The 18779-nt window shown below is 39.4% G+C and overlaps 1 protein-coding gene across 1 annotated transcript in view; it reads right to left on the bottom strand.

Annotated features, from left to right (window-relative positions):
• Positions 1-18779, bottom strand: part of SYNE1 (spectrin repeat containing nuclear envelope protein 1) — a 780519-nt gene that overhangs the window by 474396 nt on the left and 287344 nt on the right. The window contains 1 exon segment of the mRNA XM_053711805.1: positions 15970-16128. Within this exon segment, the coding sequence (XP_053567780.1) occupies positions 15970-16128 (159 nt within the window).

Here is an 18779-nt window from a genome sequence, read left to right on the forward strand (position 1 = left end):
GGTTTTATTTTATCTCTTCATTGTACCAAAGAAGGTCAATTCCTTCAGACCAGTTCCGGATCTATCAATATTGAATCGTTATGTAAGGATACCAACATTCAAGATGGTTACTGTAGGACTATCCTGCCTTTTGTTTAGCAAGGGCATTATATGTCTACAATAGATTTACAGGATGTGTATCTGCATATTTTCCGATTCATCCAGATCACTTTTAGTGTCTGAGATTCTCTTTTTAGACAAGCATTACCAGTTTTGTGGCTCTACCGTTTGGCCTAGCCTCAGTTCCAAGAATTTTTTTCGAAGGTTCTCGGTGCCCTTCTTTCTGTAATCAGAGAACAGGGTTTTGGTATTTCCTTATTTGGACGTTATCTTGGTACTTGCTCAGTCTTCTCATTTTCGAAGAATCTCATACGAATCGACTTGTGTTGTTTCTTCAAGTTCATGGTTGGAGGATCAATTTACCAATCAGTTCATTGATTCCTCAGACAAGGGTAACCTTTTTAGGTTTCTAGATAGATTCAGTGTCTATGACTCTGTCCTTGTCAGACAAGAGAAGTTTAACATTGATATCAGCTTGTCAAACCTTCAGTCACAATCATTCCCTTTGGTAGCCTTATGCATGGAAATTTTAGGTCTTAGGACTGCCGCATCAGATGCGATTTCCTTTGCTCGTATTCACATGCGACCTCTTCAGCTCTGTATGCTGAACCAATGGTGCAGGGATTACTCAAAGATATCTCAATTAATATCTTTAAACCGATTATACGACACTCTCTGACATGGTGGACAGATCACCATCGTTTAGTTCAGGGGGCTTCTTTGTTCTTCCGACCTGGACTATAATCTCAACAGATGCAAGTCTTACAGGTTGGGGAGCTGTGTGGGGGTATCTGACGGCACAAGGGGTTTGGGAATCTCAGGAGGTGAGATTTCCGATCAATATTTTGGAACTCCGTGCAATTTTCAGAGCTCTTCAGTCTTGGCCTTTTCTGAAGAGAGAGTTGTTCATTTGTTTTCAGATAGACAATGTCACAACTGTGGCATACATTAATCATCAAGGAGGGACTCACAGTCCTCTGGCTATGAGAGAAGTATCTCGAATTTTGGTTTGGGCGGAATCCAGCTCCTGTCTAATCTCTGCGGTTCATATCCCAGGTATGGACAATTGGAAAGCGGATTATCTCAGTCGCCAAACGTTGCACCTGGGCGAATGGTCTTCACCCAGAGGTATTTCCTCAGATTGTTCAAATGTGGGAATTCCCAGAAATAGATCTGATGGCTTCTCATCTAAACAAGAAACTTACCTGGTATCTGTCCGGATGCATTATCTCTTCCTTACAAGTGTCATCCTGCCTATATCTTTCCGCCTCTAGTTCTTCTTCCAAGGGTATTCTCCAATATTCTAAAGGAATGCTCATTTGTCCTGCTGGTAGCTCCAGCATGGCCTCACGGGTTTTGGTATGCGGATCTTGTCCGGATGGCCTCTTGCCAGCTGTGGACTCTTCCGTTAAGACCAGTCTTTTTGTCTCAAGGTTCTTTTTTCCATCAGAATCTCAAAACCTTAATTTTAAGGTATGGAGTTTGAACGCTTGATTCTTGGTCAAAGAGGTTTCTCTGACTCTGTGATTGATACTATGTGACAGGCTCGTAAATCTGTATCTAGAGAGATATATTATAGAGTCTGGAAGACTTATTTTTCTTCAGGATGGTTTAGATAAAGGTTTGTCCGCAAGTTCCTTGAAAGACAAATCTCTGCTCTTTCTGTTCTTTTTCACAGAAGGATTGCTAATCTTCCTGATATTCATTGTTTTGTACAACCTTTGGTTCGTATAAAACCTGTCATTAAGTCAATTTCTCCTACTTGGAGTTTGGATTTGGTTCTGGGGGCTCTTCAAGCTCCTCCGTTTGAACCTATGCATTCATTGGACATTAAATTACTTTCTTGGAAAGTTTTGTTCCTTTTGGCAATCTCTTCTGCCAGAAGAGTTTCTGAATTATCTGCTCTTTCTTGTAAGTCTCCTTTTCTGATTTTTCATCAGGATAAGGCGGTGTTGCGAACTTCTTTTGAATTTTTACCTAAAGTTGTGAATTCCAACAACATTAGTAGAGAAATTATGGTTCCTTCATTATGTCCTAATCCTAAGAATTCTAAGGAGAAATCGTTGCATTCTTTGGATGTTGTTAGAGCTTTGAAATATTATGTTGAAGCTACTAAGTCTTTCCGTTTATTTGTTATCTTTTCCAGTTCTAGAAAAGGCCAGAAAGCTTCTGCCATTTCTTTGGCATCTTGGTTGAAATCTTTAATTCATCTTGCCTATGTTGAGTCGGGTAAAACTCCGCCTCAGAGGATTACTGCTCATTCTACTAGGTCAGTTTCTACTTCCTGGGCATTTAGGAATGAAGCTTCGATTGATCAGATTTGCAAAGCAGCAACTTGGTCCTCTTTGCATACTTTTACTAAATTCTACCATTTTGATGTATTTTCTTCTTCTGAAGCAGTTTTTGGTAGAAAAGTACTTCAGGCAGCGGTTTCAGTTTGAATCTTCTGCTTATGTTTTTCATTAAACTTTATTTTGGGTGTGGATTATTTTCAGCAGGAATTGGCTGTCTTTATTTTATCCCTCCCTCTCTAGTGACTCTTGTGTGGAAAGATCCACATCTTGGGTAATCATTATCCCATACGTCACTAGCTCATGGACTCTTGCTAATTACATGAAAGAAAACATAATTTATGTAAGAACTTACCTGATAAATTCATTTCTTTCATATTAGCAAGAGTCCATGAGGCCCGCCCTTTTTTGTGGTGGTTATGATTTTTGTATAAAGCACAATTATTCCAATTCCTTATTTTTTATGCTTTCGCACTTTCTTATCACCCCACTTCTTGGCTATTCGTTCAACTGAATTGTGGGTGTGGTGAGGGGTGTATTTATAGGCATTTTAAGGTTTGGGAAACTTTGCCCCTCCTGGTAGGAATGTATATCCCATACGTCACTAGCTCATGGACTCTTGCTAATATGAAAGAAATGAATTTATCAGGTAAGTTCTTACATAAATTATGTTTTTATCAAAAAAAAAATTAATTTTGTATGTAAATTACACAGGAACAAAACGTATTAACTAAGCACAGTGTAAATTGTAATTTAAGTGCACTGGATGTGCAAAAAAAGCAAGAAAATTTGTGCAATTGGCTGAACATGGCATGGGCTTGTATGAAATTGTCTTTTGTAATTCTGTAACTATTTTTGCACTGCAGATCTCACTGTTTTTTATTGCCAACTAAAAGGTGAAAAGCTTTTCTCAAAACACTGAAAATACTTATAACCCTTAAAGACAAACACATGGACACAAAAATAAAAGCGATTGTAAGATGCTATACGTAGAAAGCAGCGTAATGTGATTTATATTGGCTGCAGGATTTAATTTTTATAGTGCGCCCCCTGTTCAATGCTTACTTCGCTCCATGGTGCGAAGTGTCCCTTTCCAGCAAGCTCCTTTAATTTCAATAGGAGCCATCTCGCCACTCACAGGAACTGCCCCTATTTAATTCCACCAGGGCAGCCCCAGCGAGGGTCGAAGAGAAAAGCCACATCTGAAATTGCAAGGTTTAGATAATTGGGCCTTAAGCATTTGGGCTTTGTTATACATACAGAGATAATATAAAGAAACATGTTAGTGTACAGATAGTGATAAAATAAGGACATTTGATTTCCCTGCATTTTCATGGGTTGTGGTTAAGAACAAAACCAGCTATTTCATATACAAAATAAAACCTAAAAAAGCTATTTCTCCTACATATCATAACCAGCAGCTGCTAAAACAAGTCATAGAAAACACATTAATGGAAAAACTATATTATTAATCTATATAGATCCAAGTTTGATAACTTTGAAATTACCTTTGCGCATCAATTTTTAATGAAGCTTAAATATGGACAGCTGACGGTTTCATAAATAGGGTCCTATATACTAATGGGTACCATCATTCTTAATAATCACCTCCAGATAAATAAGGATAATAGCAGAGAAAAGATTAACACAAGTTTCCCTTGGCCTTTGTTCAACTATTGAACATTGCAGAATATAACATTAAATTACTGTAATGTAAAATTAAAATGTAGCATTTGAATATTACATTCATGTGTTTATTCCCTTTATCTATGATAATCAGTACTAAATGTTTTACTCATAGACAACTAAAATACACAACAAAAAATAAGCAAATACCCAAATCCTACACTTCTGAAAATCATTTCCAGATTTTGAGTAATATTTAAAGTCAAAACTAAAGTTATATGATTTAGAATCAGCATGCAATTAAAAAAAAAAATCCATTATACTTCCATTATCAAAATGTGCACATTCTTTCTATATGCACACTTTCTGAGGCCTCCAGCTCCTACTGAGCATGTGCAAAAGTTTATACGGATATGCATGTTGTGATTGGCTGATTAATATCAAATTTGATGAACATTTTGAAGAATAATTTTTTAATAATTATTAAAGAGATTGTCAATTTAACGATTGTGCTGCACGGTATATAAAAATATTATTCAAAACTTGGTTACTTTAGTTAATGACATTTTTAAATGACGCTTCATTTGTCAAATATTTACGATATACTGATGGTAAACATCACGCCGTTCCTACGCCGGCATCTCACACTTTTTTTAGCTGAGCGATGACTAATCCTCCTTCAGCCAATCCTTGCGTGCACCACAAGTTGGATGCCTTGTGGTGCATACAACGATTGGCTGAATGAGTATTAGTCATCGCTCAGCTAAATAAAGTGTAAGATGCAGGCGGGGGAACAGCACAATGTTAACCATCGCTATATGGTAAATATTTGACAAATGAAGTGTCATTTAAAAATGTCATGAACTAAAGTTCCCATGTTTTGAATAATATTTTTATATACCGTGCAGCAAAATTGTTAAGTTGACAATCCCTTTAAGGAATTTTATAATATACCCTATTTTTAATAAAAGAACATTTTTAAACTTTGACACTATTTTTTATTTTTATTTTATATTTAGAAACAACCACATTGTTATATTTATTAATGGAATTGTCCTTTTTAGCGATTAAACCTTATATGGCACAGCTCAAAGCAAAAATCTCTGGGGACTTTGTGTTTCTATTTTTTTTTTCATTGCTGCTTTGCTAAATGAGACAGTTAATCTTATGAGTCACGCTGCAACTCAATTTACAAAATGTTTATTAACATTCGTCAACCTCTAAGTCAGCTGGCCTGAATCCCTGTGTTTTTAAACCGTAACGGAACAATGTGTTTTATTCCTATATGTTAAATTTCCACTGCAGCTAGAAGATGAAGGAAGACATTAATCTAAAATTAATCATTAGGCGATGTATTTATGCTTAGGATGATACGCAGGACCAGATGTGAGCGAGGCATGTTTTCAAGTCTTCTATACAAATATGGTTCTTAAGTTAAAGGGATAGAAAGGTCAGATTGAAATGTGCATGGGTGCATTTTTAAGTATTTTTGCAATTTACTTCCATTTGCATTAATGCTTCTTATAAAAGTTATTATTGTTTATCAGCGGCATATACACATATGCTGTTAGGGAATGCGCACCAATATTCAAGGGAATGTGCACCAATATTCAAGTTTAGAGAGCTGGTGGTGGTATGCATTACTAAGGCTGTGACACACTGCAAGCGATGCAGCGTGAGGCAAACCAGCTGTTTCGCTCCGCGACGCATCGCTTCTGAATTATTTAAGGCTGTGACACACTGCAAGCGGAGCGACGCGCAGCGTGTAGGTGTGGCTATGCGTGCTCAGTGTGTCTTGACTTTTCATCTCTGAGCACTCTGCTGCGTCAAGTCGCGTAGCTGAGCGCTCAGAGATGAAATATTTGAACTTCAGACGCAGTGCGAAGCAGCTGCTTCGCCTCGCGCCGCATCGCTTGCAGTGTGTCACAGCCTTTAAACTCTGAGTGCTCAGCTATGCAACCTGACGAGGCTGAGTGCGCAGCAATGAAAAGGCAGGACACACTGAGCGCGCACAGCCGCATCATCACGCTGCACGCCACACCGTTTTCTCAGTGTGTCACAGCCTTTATTGTGAAGACTCAGTTTGTGTCATACAAGCCACTGCTGACTCTGAGAAAGTGTAGTATGTATGCTGGTGCACGGACCCTCACAGCATATGTGCATATGCTGTTGAAAAACAGTTCTAACTAATTAGTAACAATTTTTGTTAATGGAAGTATATTGCAGAAATGCTTCTATTAAAAACTGAAATGCACCCATGTAAATTTTAATTTTGACATTTCTACCCCTTTTTAATAATACTAGGTAGATAATATACATAGGCCCAAGTAGTCAGCTTTCGTATTGCCCCACTGGCATGTGGCCATTATATCACAGGCTGATCTGTGGGATATCTAAACTTGATAAACCGTTATATCCTTTCAGCCTCATGCTAAATCATTTTCATGTTATTTAATGCAATATTAAAGGGACATTAATTATGGGTGTTGCCATTTTAAAGCCTAGTTTTCACTGCAGGTATCTGAAATAGAATTGCTGCACATCCGCACTGGAATGCAGTGAAACTCATGACTAGAGGGAGACAAGGAATAATCTTAATACTATGCTTATAAAATGTATTTAGTTTTTAATGTCCCTTTAAACAGAGTTTGCAAGAGTCACTATTTCATGGAATTCTGTAGTCAAGTATGAAGTCAGAAGCAGAAACCAAATCATTTCACTCTGGTGAGACAAACTGAAGGAAGAAATGACTCGGTCTGTTTTTTAAAAGATCATGACAGGTGGTGTGATTACATAATAAAAATGATATTGATATCAATTTGTTCCTGATCCCGAGCTGGCAGGTGCACTGTTTATTCAGAGAAAACAGTTTGTCAATATAGGCCACAATTTGATACGACATGCAAGTACGAATAAAATTTTCAGGGTACAGACTGAGCAATTTTAAAGGGATACTGAACCCAAATTTTTTCTTTCATGATTCAGATAGAGCATGCAATTTTAAGCAACTTTCTAATTTACTCCTATTATCAATTTTCTTTGTTCTCTTGATATCTTTATTTGAAAAAGAAAGTCCAGTACCCTGGACAGCACTTGTTTATTGGTGGATGAATTCATCCACCAATCAGCAGGAACAACCCAGGTTGTTCATCAAAAATGGGCCGGCATCTAAACTTACATTCTTGCTTTTCAAATAAAAATACCAAGAGAATGAAGAACATTTGATAATAGGAGTAAATTAGAAAGTTGCTTAAAATTGAATGCTCTATCTGAAGCATGAAATACATTTTTTGGGTTCAGTGTCCCTTTAAGAGAATTGAATTTACTTATATGATTAAATGTACTTTGTTCTCTTGGTATCCTTTGTTGAAAAGCATACCTAGGTAGGCTCAGGGGGAGCAGTGCATCACTGGGAGCTAGCTAATGATTTGTAGCTACACACATATTCCTCTTGTCATTGGCTCATATGATGTTTTCAGCTAGTTCCTAGTAGTGCACAAATGCTCTGTAGCTGACTTAAACTATGCATTTAACACATTTGCAAGGGTTAAACAAATAGTAATCTGCAAGCAATAGTACAATAATAAAATATTATAGGCTTTATTTATGGGATTGGTTCATAGGACCTTGAAAAAAATAATCTGGATGAATTTCTTTGAGAGTTTAAGGAGTCCATTTTAAAAAAAAACCCAGAATTTATGCTTACCTGATAAATTTCTTTCTCTTACGGTGTATCCAGTCCACGGATTCATCCTTACTTGTGGGATATTCTCAATCCCTACAGGAAGTGGCAAAGAGAGCACACAGCAGAGCTGTCCATATAGCTCCCCTCAGGCTCCGCCCCCCCAGTCATTCGACCGACGGTTAGGAGAAAAAGGAGAACCATAGTGTGCAGTGGTGACTGTAGTTTTACAAAAAATAAATTTGAACCTGACTTAATTGCCAGGGCGGGCCGTGGACTGGATACACCGTAAGAGAAAGAAATTTATCAGGTAAGCATAAATTCTGTTTTCTCTTACATTGGTGTATCCAGTCCACGGATTCATCCTTACTTGTGGGAACCAATACCAAAACTTTAGGACACGGATGAAGGGAGGGAACAAGTCAGGTAACCTAAACGGAAGACACCACTACTTGCAAAACCTTTCTCCCAAAAAAATAGCCTCCGAAGAAGCAAAAGTATCGAATTTGTAAAATTTGGCAAAAGCATGCAGTTAAGACCAAATCGCTGCTTTACAAATCTGTTCAACAGAAGAATTTTTGAAAGCCCATGTGGAAGCCACAGCTCTGGTGGAAAGAGCTGTAATTCGTTCAGGAGGCTGCTGTCCAGCAGTCTCATAAGTCAATCGGATAATGCTTTTCAGCCAACAGGAAAGAGGAAGCGATAGCTTTTTGACCTCTCCTCTTACCAGAATAGACAACAAACAAGGATGACGTGTGTCTGAAATCTTTAGTTGCTTTTAAATAGAATTTTAAAGCACGAACCACATCAAGATTGTGTAACAGCCGTTCCTTCTTAGAAACTGAATTAGGACACAGAGAAGGAACAATGATTTCCTGGTTAATATTCTTATTAGAAACCATTTTCGGAAGGAAACCAGGTTTTGTACGCAAAACAACCTTATCTGCATGAAACACCAGATTGGGTGAATTACACTGCAAAGCAGACAATTCTGTAACTCTTCGAGCAGAAGAAATAGTTACCAAAAACAAAACTTTCCAAGATAATCACTTAATATCTATGGAATGTAAAGGTTCAAACGGAACCCCTTGAAGGACTGAAAGAACTAAATTTAGACTCCATGGAGGAGCCACAGGTTTATAGACAGGCTTGATTCTGACTAAAGCCTATGCAAAAGCTTGAACGTCTGGTACTTCCGCCAGACGCCTGTGTAACAGAATAGACAGAGCAGATATCTGTCCCTTTAAGGAACTAGCTGACAATCCTTTCTCCAATCCTTCTTGGAGAAATGACAAAATCCTAGAAATCCTAATCTTACTCCACGAGTAACCCTTGGATTCACACCAACAAAGATATTTCCGCCATATCTTATGGTAAATTTTCCTGGTGACAGGTTTTCTAGCCTGGATCAAAGTATCTATAACTGATCCAGAGAACCCACGCTTAGATAGAAGTAAGCGTTCAATCTCCAAGCAGTCAGTTGCAGAGAACTAGATTTGGATGCTTGAATGGACCTTGAATTAGTAGATCCTGCCTCGATGGCAGTGTCCATGGTGGAACAGATGACATGTCCACTAGGTTTGCATACCAAGTCCTGCGTGGCCATGCAGGCGCTATCAAAATTACCGAAGCCTTCTCCTGTTTGATTCTGGCTACCAGACGAGGGAAAAGGGGAAACGGTGGAAAAACATAAGCCAGATTGAAGGACCACGGCGCTACTAGAGCATCTATCAATGCCGCCTTGGGGTCCCTGGACCTGGATCCGTAAAGAGAAAGTTTGGAGTTCTGACGGGACGCCATCAGATCCAACTCTGGAATACCCCATAGCTGGGTAAGCTGAGCAAAAACCTCCGGAAGGAGTTCCCACTCCCCCGGGTGAAAAGTCTGACGACTCAGAAAATCCGCCTCCCAGTTGTCTGTTCCTGGGATGTGAATTGCAGATAGATGGTAGGAGTGATCCTCCGCCCATTTGATGATCTTGGATACTTCCTTCATCGCTAGGGAACTCTTTGTTCCTCCCTGATGATTGATGTACGCTACAGTCGTGATGTTGTCCGACTGAAACCTGATGAACCTGGCCTCCGCTAGTTGAGGCCATGCCTGGAGCGTGTTGAATATCGCTCTCAGTTCCAAAATGTTTATCGGGAGAAGAGACTCTTCACGAGACCATAGGCCCTGAGCTTTCAGGGAGTCCCAGACCGCACCCCAGCCTAACAGACTGGAATCGGTCGTGACAATGATCCACTCTGGTCTGCGGAAGCACATTCCCTGAGACAGGTGATCTTGAGACAACCACCAGAGAAGATAATCTCTGGTTTTCTGGTCCATTTGTATCTAAGGAGACAATCTGCATAATTCCCATTCCACAGTTTGAGCATGCACAGCTGCAGTGGTCTGAGATGAATTCTGGCAAAGGGAACAACGTCCATTGCCGCAACCATTAACCCGATTACCTCCATGCACTGAGTCACAGAAGGCCGAGGAACAGAATGAAGAGCTTGTCAAGTAGTTAAAAGTTTTAACTTCCTGACCTCCGTCAGAAATATTTTCATTTCTACCGAGTCTATTAGCGTTCCCAGGAAGGGAACCCTTGTGAGCGGGGACAGAGAACCTTTTTACGATGTTCACCTTCCACCCGTGAGACCTTAGAAAGGCCAGAACTATTTCTGTATGAGCCTTGGCTCTTTGAAAAGACGACGCCTGAATTAATATGTCGTCCAGATAAGGTGCTACTGCAATGCCCCGCGGTCTTAGTACCGCTAGAATGGACCCTAGCACCTTTGTGAAAATTCTTGTCCAGAAAGGCGAACCTTAGGAACTGATGGTGATCTTTGTGGATAGGAACATGTAGGTACGCATCCTTTAAATCCACGGTAGTCATATGTTGATCTTCCTGGATCAATGGTAAGATTGTCCAAATGGTTTCCATTTTGAATGATGGAACTCTGAGGAATTTGTTTAGAATTTTTAAATCCAGGATTGGCCTGAAAGTTCCTTCCTTTTTGGGAACTACCAACAGGTTTGAGTAAAAACCAAGTCCTTGCTCTGCAGTTGGAACTGGGTTTATCACTCCCATCTTTAGAAGATCTTCTACACAGCGTAAGAACGCCTGTTTCTTTGTCTGGTCTGAAGACAAACGAGAAATGTGGAACCTTCCCCTTGGGGGAGAGTCTTTGAATTCTAGAAGATACCCTTGAGCAACAATTTCTAATGCCCAGGGATCTGGAACATATCTTGCCCAAACCTGAGCAAAGAGAGAAAGTCTGCCTCCTACTAGATCCGGTCCCGGAGCGGGGGCTACCCTTTCATGCTGTCTTGGTAGCAGCAGCAGGCTTCTTGACCTGTTTACCCTTGTTCCAGCCCTGCAAAGGCTTTCCTGTTGCTTTGGGCTGGGAAACGTTACCCTCTTGCTTTGCGGTTGCAGAGGTTGAAGCAGGTCCCCTCCTGAGTTGCGAAAGGAGCGCAAATTAGCCTTGTTTTAAGCTTTAAAAGGTCTATCTTGTGGAAGGGCATGGCCCTTTCCCCCAGTGATATCTGAAATAATTTCTTTCCCTTGAAAGGAATATTAAGTAATCTTGTTTTGGACGACACGTCAGCCGACCATGTTTTGAGCCAGAGCGCTCTTCGCGCCACAATGGCAAAACCAGAATTTTTCGCCGCTAATTTAGTTAATTGTAAAGCGGCATCTGTAATGAAAGAATTAACCAGCTTTAGAGCATGAATTCTATCCATGACTTCGTCATATGAAGTCTCCCTCTGGAGCGACTCCTCCAGCGCCTCAACCAAAAAGCCGCTGCAGTAGTTACAGGAATAATGCAGGCAATTAGTTGAAGAAGGATACCTTGTTGAACAAATATTTTCTTTAGTAACCCTTCTAGTTTGTTATCCATAGGATCTTTGAAAACACAACTGTCTTCTATTGGTATAGTTGTGCGCTTAGCTAGTGTTGAAACTGCTCCCTCTACCTTAGGGACCGCCTGCCACGCGTCCCGCCTGGGGTCAGTTATGGGGAACATTTTCTTAAAGATAGGGGGGGGGACAAAAGGTACACAATATCCGCCACCCTCTTAGGGATTGGAAACGCATCAGTGTATACAGGGACTTCTAAAAACTTGTCCATTTTACACAATTTTTCTGGGACCACCATAGGGTCACAATCATCCAGCGTAGCTAAAACCTCCTTAAGCAGTACGCGGAGGTGTTCCAGCTTAAATTTAAACGCTAAGAAATCTGATTCTGCCCGCTGAGAAATTTTACCTGCGTCACAAATTTCTCCCTCAGACAGTACATCCCTCACCGCCACGTCAGAGGGTTGTGAGGGTACAACAGATAAATTATCCAAAACTTCTGATTGCTCCTCCTCTGTTCTTAAAAACTGAGCTATCACGCTTTTTAGGAAAAACAGGCAGTTTGGATAGAAATGCTGCAAGGGAATTATCCATGACTGCTGCTAATTGTTGCAATGTAATAGGGGCCAATGCGCTAGAGGTACTAGGCATCGCTTGCGCGGGCGTAACTGGTGTCGACACATGGGGAGAGGAAGGAGGGCTATCCTCATTACCTTCCATTAAAGAATCATCTTGGGCCACATTTTTAAGTGTCACTGCATGGTCTTTAAAATGTTTGGATATGTTAGCACACTTTAAACACAAATGTAAAAGGGGGGACCGCCAAGGCTTTTAAACACATAAAACAAGGTCTATCTGTAGGCTCAGACATGTTAAACAGACTTAGACCGCACTCAAATACAGTAAAATACAATTTTTGAAAAAACAGTACTGTGCCTTTAAATAATAAAAAGCGCATACTTTTTTACTAAACCTCCAAAAATCATCCAATCTTTATGAAATTTTCACCATATGATCCTAATGCTTTGAAATGATTGCACAGTAAATTTTAAGTCAATTAACCCCCTACTGCCCAAACCGGAGCAAATTAACCATGCCACAGCCTTTGCTGTGTCCTACCTTCCTTGGGGATTAGTTTTGATCAAAAATAAACCTCTCTGAAGTCCTCAAGTAATCTTTGGACCCTTTACATGTATCTGCATGAAGCTGCGTAACTGAGGCGCGAAATTCAGGCCCCCTCCATCTTCCCTCAGGAGTTTGTGGGGCCTTCCCAAGCCAAAATAGGTGTCTAAATATATGCCATGTGGAATAAAACCCCAAAAAGTGTTTTAAATGCAATATAAAACTTGTATAATGTCAGATTATCTTAAAAAATAATCCATTGCCCCTTAACAGTGTCCACCAGTGTTTTGAGCCCTTACAAATAAGCCTTCCTTCTATACTAAGTCTCAGAATATGGCTTACCTTTCCCACATGGGGATTCTGTCTTCTATCATTACTAAGTCTTGACTAGAAAAAATGACTGAAACATACCTTAAAGCAGTTAAGCCTGCAAACTGTTCCCCCCAACTGAAGTTTTCCTGTATTCAACAGTCCTGCGTGGGAACAGCAATGGATTTTAGTTACAAGGTGCTAAAATCATTTTCCTCTCAGCAGAATCTTCATCATTTTCTGCCTCAGAGTAAATAGTACAAACCGGCACTATTTTAAAATAACAAACTTTTGATTGAAGAAATAAAAAACTACAAACTAACACCACATTCCGTTTACACTCCCGTGGAGATGCTACTTGTTAGAGCGGCAAAGAGAATGACTGGGGGGGCGGAGCCTGAGGGGAGCTATATGGACAGCTCTGCTGTGTGCTCTCTTTGCCACTTCCTGTAGGGATTGAGAATATCCCACAAGTAAGGATGAATCCATGGACTGGATACACCAATGTAAGAGAAATATAATTTACATCAAGCAATTAGTCACATGATTATTTCTAGTTTTCGGGAACTACTTGGCTTTAACAACGTAAACTGACACATGTCAATCTACAGTTAGGAGAAGTGCTGCAATAGTTAATTTCTCTGGATTATCACTTAACAGTTGTCATTTTACATTGCCTAATGACCAGCTGCACATCACACATCCTAAATCAATTACTCAGTGCAATTTGATCCTTATGACAGGGGATACATAAAATAGAAAACTTATTTTAACCAATGTGAGAAAACAAATTAAAGGGACATGAAACCCCAATTTTTTCTTTCATGATTCAGATAGATCATACAAGTTTAAACAACTTTCCAATTTACTTCTATTATCTAATTTTCTTTATTCTCTTGGCATCCTTTGTTGAAGAAGCAGCAATGCACTACTGGGAGCTAGCTGAAAGACAATAACAAGATGAATATACTTGCAGCCACCAATCAGCAGCTTTTGAATCTACCTAGGTAAGCTTTTCAACAAGGGATACAAAGAGAACAAAATCAATTAGACAACAAAAATAAATTGGAAAGTTATTTAAAATTGCGTGCTCTATCTGAATCATGAAAGAAAAAAATTGGGTTTATTTTCTTTTAACATACTGGATATGTTAGCTGAAAGTGCAATGCATTTATAGAATATCTTCTCATTATTGTAAATCGTAGCATTGTTAGTAACTGAGCCAAATTATTAAACAGGCTGACAACACTTGCAGGGACTGCCCTCAGGGGATTCTATAAAGAGGTAGCTGTATCTGCAAGTGGCAAAACGTCACCTATAGAAACTCATGGAGCTAGTTGGAAAGGGAAACTTCAGTGGGGAGAGCATAGTTAGCAGGGATGCACTTTGAAAATTAAAGGGACAGTGTACTCAATCTTTTTCTTGCCTTTAATGTGTTTGCTAGAGTGTATTAAATTGTTTACAAATAACTAATTTACCTTTATTTTGTCATTTGAAAAAACAGCAAGATCTACAGGGGAAAATGTTTACAAAATATTGCGGAAACAAATTCACCTAAGCCCATGGAATGCCCCTGTAAAACCCATTTTACGATAAGGAAAATGATACAATTTGAATTTTGTATTACAAATATAAATGTCACAGTTTTTTTTTGCATATGGAGTGTAGTTTTATTACACTTTCTACTGTGCTCCTTAGAAAGTTTCTTTCCTCTACAATATCAGTACAATTTTGTTACGGTTTCTAATGTGATTCAACAACACAATTTTTTATTCTCATTTATTTGTTTTATATGATTTATAAATTACAATTTAATTGTGAGTCCTTTTGTAATGTACACATCACCTTTATGTACTTATTAAAAGCAGCAAACACCCCATTGCGAGACACACTGTTCTCAAGGTAAAAACTGCATTAGGACAGGTGCTTCATTATACTGGCAAGATTTTTTTATTGAATCTCACAAGCCAATTTTTAGTGGTAGTGTATGAAAATCAACATTCAGGAGTCAGATTTTGTGGTTTCACATGTTTGTTCTTAAAGGGACAGTCTACTCCAAAATGTTTATTGCTTAAAAAGATAGACAATTCCTTTATTACCCGTTCCCCAGTTTTGCATAACCAACACGGTTATATTAATACACTTTCTACCTCTGTAATTACCTTGTATCTAAGCCTCTGCAAACTGCCCCCTTATTTCAGTTCATTTGACAGACTTGCATTTTAGCCAATCAGTGCCCTCTCATAAGTAACTCCATGGGCTTCAGCCCTCTAGCTGTGAAAAGCTGTCAAATGCATTGAAATAAGATTTGGCCTTTAAGGGCTTAGAAATTAGCATATGACCCTACCTAGGTTTAAGAGAACAAAGCAAATTTGATGATAAAAGTGAATTGTAAAGTTGTTTAAAATTGTATGCCCTATCTGAATCAATAAAATTTCATTTTGACTAGACTGTCAACATTTGTGCTACAGAATCATTCAGATGTAATTTTTAGGACGCCAGTGCATAGTTGCATACATACTATCTGTTGTTGGTTTTTTTAAAGAAGTTGCCAGGTGCATTTTTTTATTAGATGGTAAGACTCCTTGTAGCTCTTTTTAATTTATTTGGGGTTGTAACAGAACTATTTAGGATGTGAATGAAATGTATTATGTAACTTAAAGGGACAGTCTAGTAGAAAATCTATTACCCTATTTCATTAAAGCATTTTTTTTACAATTTATTTAACCCCTTTGAGCCTGTGCCACTCCAGGATGCAGCTGGTGAGCAAATTAGATGCAGGCATGTGTATGCTCCAATTAATGGTCATCTGCTCATCTGAAGCAGAACAGAGTAATTTTAATTAATTAAATGTTTAACCCTTTCCAATAGTTTAACACATAGTAAAAGAAGGAATGTTTTAACTAAATAAAGTATTTTATCCTTACACTAGAATAATTCTTAATGTATTTAATTATATGTGTCTTTTAGCTTACTTATTCTGGATACTTACATCAAGCCATCGATCCACAGTGAAGTCCATATCTTCTTTTACTGCTTGTGAATTGCTGCAATGAACCCTCTTCAGCTCCACCAGCAAGTGTTTGCCTTTGTTGGTAAACTCATCAAGTTCTGCTTGATTATCACCAAATTCATTCTTAGCAGATTCATGCTGCAAAAAAACAAGAAAAGATATGTAGCTAAAAGAAGTAAAATCAGTGAGAGACATATAGTTATTTTAAAGGGACATAATACTCATATGCTAAATCACTTGAAACTGATGCAGTATAACTGTAATAAGCTGGCAGGAAAATATCACCTGAGCATCTCTATATAAAAACAAAATGTATGCTTACCTGATAAATTTATTTTTTTCCGGATACGGTGAGTCCACAGAATCATCAATTACTGTTGGGAATATCACTCCTGGCCAGCAGGAAGAGGTAAAGAGCACCACAGCAAAGCTGTTAAACATCACTTCCCTTCCCACAATCCCCAGTCATTCAACTGAAGGAAAATGGAGAAAAAGGAAATAACACAAGGTGTAGAGGTGCCTGAGGTTAAAGTTAAATTAACTATCTTAAAATAAAGGGCGGGCTGTGGACTCACCGTATCTGGAAAGAAAGAAATTTATCAGGTAAGCATACATTTTGTTTTCTTTCCTAAGATACGGTGAGTCCACAGAATCATCAATTACTGTTGGGAACCAATACCCAAGCTAGAGGACACCGATGATTAGGGAGAGACAAGACAGGTAACCTAAACAGAAGGCACCTCCGCTTGAAGAACCTTTCTCCCAAAAGAACCTCAGCCGAGGCAAAATAAGCAAAATTTGTAAAATTTGGACAGGGCATGCAAAGAAGACCAAGTTGCAGCCTTGCAGATCTGTTCCACAGAAACTTCATTTTTGAAAACCCAAGAAGAAGAGACAACCCTAGTGGAATAAGCTATAATTCTCCCAGGAGACTGCTGCCCTGTCTCATAAGCAAAAACCAATTATACTTCCCAACCAGAGAGAAAGAAGTAGCAGAAGCTTTCTGAACTTTAAGTTTCCCAGAGAAACAAACAAACAGGACAGAAGACTGGCGAAAATCCTTAAGTCGCCTGTAGATAGAAATCAAGAGCACACACAACATCCTAGTTGTGCAACAAACGTGCCTTATGAGAGGAAGAATTAGGACACAGAGAAGGAACAACAATTTCCTAATATTTCTATCATAAACATCCTTAGGAAGGAAACCTAATGTAGTACGAAGAACCGCCTTATCGACATAAAAGATAAGATTAGGTGAATCCCACTGCAAAGCTGAGAGCTCCGAGACTCTCCAAGCAGAAGAGATAGCAATAAGAAACAAAACCTTCCAAGATAACAACTTAATATCTATGGAATGCAAAGGCTCAAACTGAGCCTGCTACTAAACTTTAAGAACAAGGTTAAAGCTTCAAGAAGGAGCAACAGACTAAAACACAGGCCTGATTCTGACCAAGGCCTGACAAAAAGATTTTACGTCTGGCACGTCTGCCAGACGCTTATTTAGCAAAACAGATAATGCAGAAAACTGACCATTCAGGGTTCTGACTGACCAACCCATCTCCAGACCTTCCTGGAGAAAGGACAAAACCCTAGAAATTCTGACCCTACCCCAAGAGTAGCCCTTGGATTCACACCAATAAAGATATTACGCCATATCATATGGTACATTTTTCTAAAAGAGGCTTGCAAGCCTGAATCAAGGTCTCAATGACCGACCCAGAAGAGAAACCACGCTCAGAGAGAACTAAGCGTTCAATCTCCAAGCAGTCAGCTTCAAAGAAAAGAAATTTGGATGAAAGAAGGGACCCCGATTCAGAAGGTCCCTCATCAGAGGCAGTCTCCAAGATGGAATAGATGACATATCCACTATGTCTGCATACCGGTTCCTGTGAAGCCATGCAGGGGCTATTAGAATTACTGACACTATCTCCTAATTGATACGAGCAATGACTCAAGGAAGGAGATTAAGCGGAGGAAACAGGTATGCCAGCTTAAATCCCAATGAACCACCAGAGCAACTATCAGAATGGCCTGTGGATCTCTTAACTTAGAACCGTACCTTGGCAGCTTGGCATTTCGCGGAGATGTCATCAAATCCGACTCCGACACCCCCCATTTGAGGATTAAGTTGGAGAACACCTCCGGATGGAGATTCCTCTCCCCGGGATGAAAAATCTCTCTGCTCTGGAAATCCTCCTTCCAGTTGTCCACTCCTGAAATGTGGATGGCATATAGACAACAATTGTGAACTTCCGCCCACTGAACAATCCAAGTCACCTCCTACATGGCTAAGGAACTCCAAGTTCCTCCCTTTTGGTTGATGTAACCATTGAGGTGATATTGTCCGATTGGAACCAAGCTAAGGACGACTGAGGCCAAGCCATCAGACCATTGTAAATCGCTCTCAACTCCAAGATATTAAAGAGGAGAACAGACACATCTGAGTCCATAATCCCTGCGCCTTAAACAAAACCCAGACTGCTTCCCAGCCTAGCAGGTTGGCGTCCGTAGTCACATCGCCCAGCAATGTCTCTAAAAGCACGCACCCTGAGACAAGTGAAGGAAAATCAACTGCAGCTAGATCCAACCCACAACCTTCTGGTTGCAAAATGGTTAAGCTATCTACCGGACCACTAGATCTTGCTGTTGGCCGGACAGTAGACTGCAGAGAGAGAAAAGGAAAAAATCCTTGATTATCTGACCTCAGATAGAAAACTTCTCCTAGATAGAGAATCTATTAAGTTCCCCAAAAAAAACACCCTTGTAGGCAACTCTTTCCCAGATCCATT

Source organism: Bombina bombina, chromosome 4, assembly GCF_027579735.1.
Source record: "Bombina bombina isolate aBomBom1 chromosome 4, aBomBom1.pri, whole genome shotgun sequence".
In the NCBI taxonomy this organism is placed as follows: domain Eukaryota; kingdom Metazoa; phylum Chordata; class Amphibia; order Anura; family Bombinatoridae; genus Bombina; species Bombina bombina.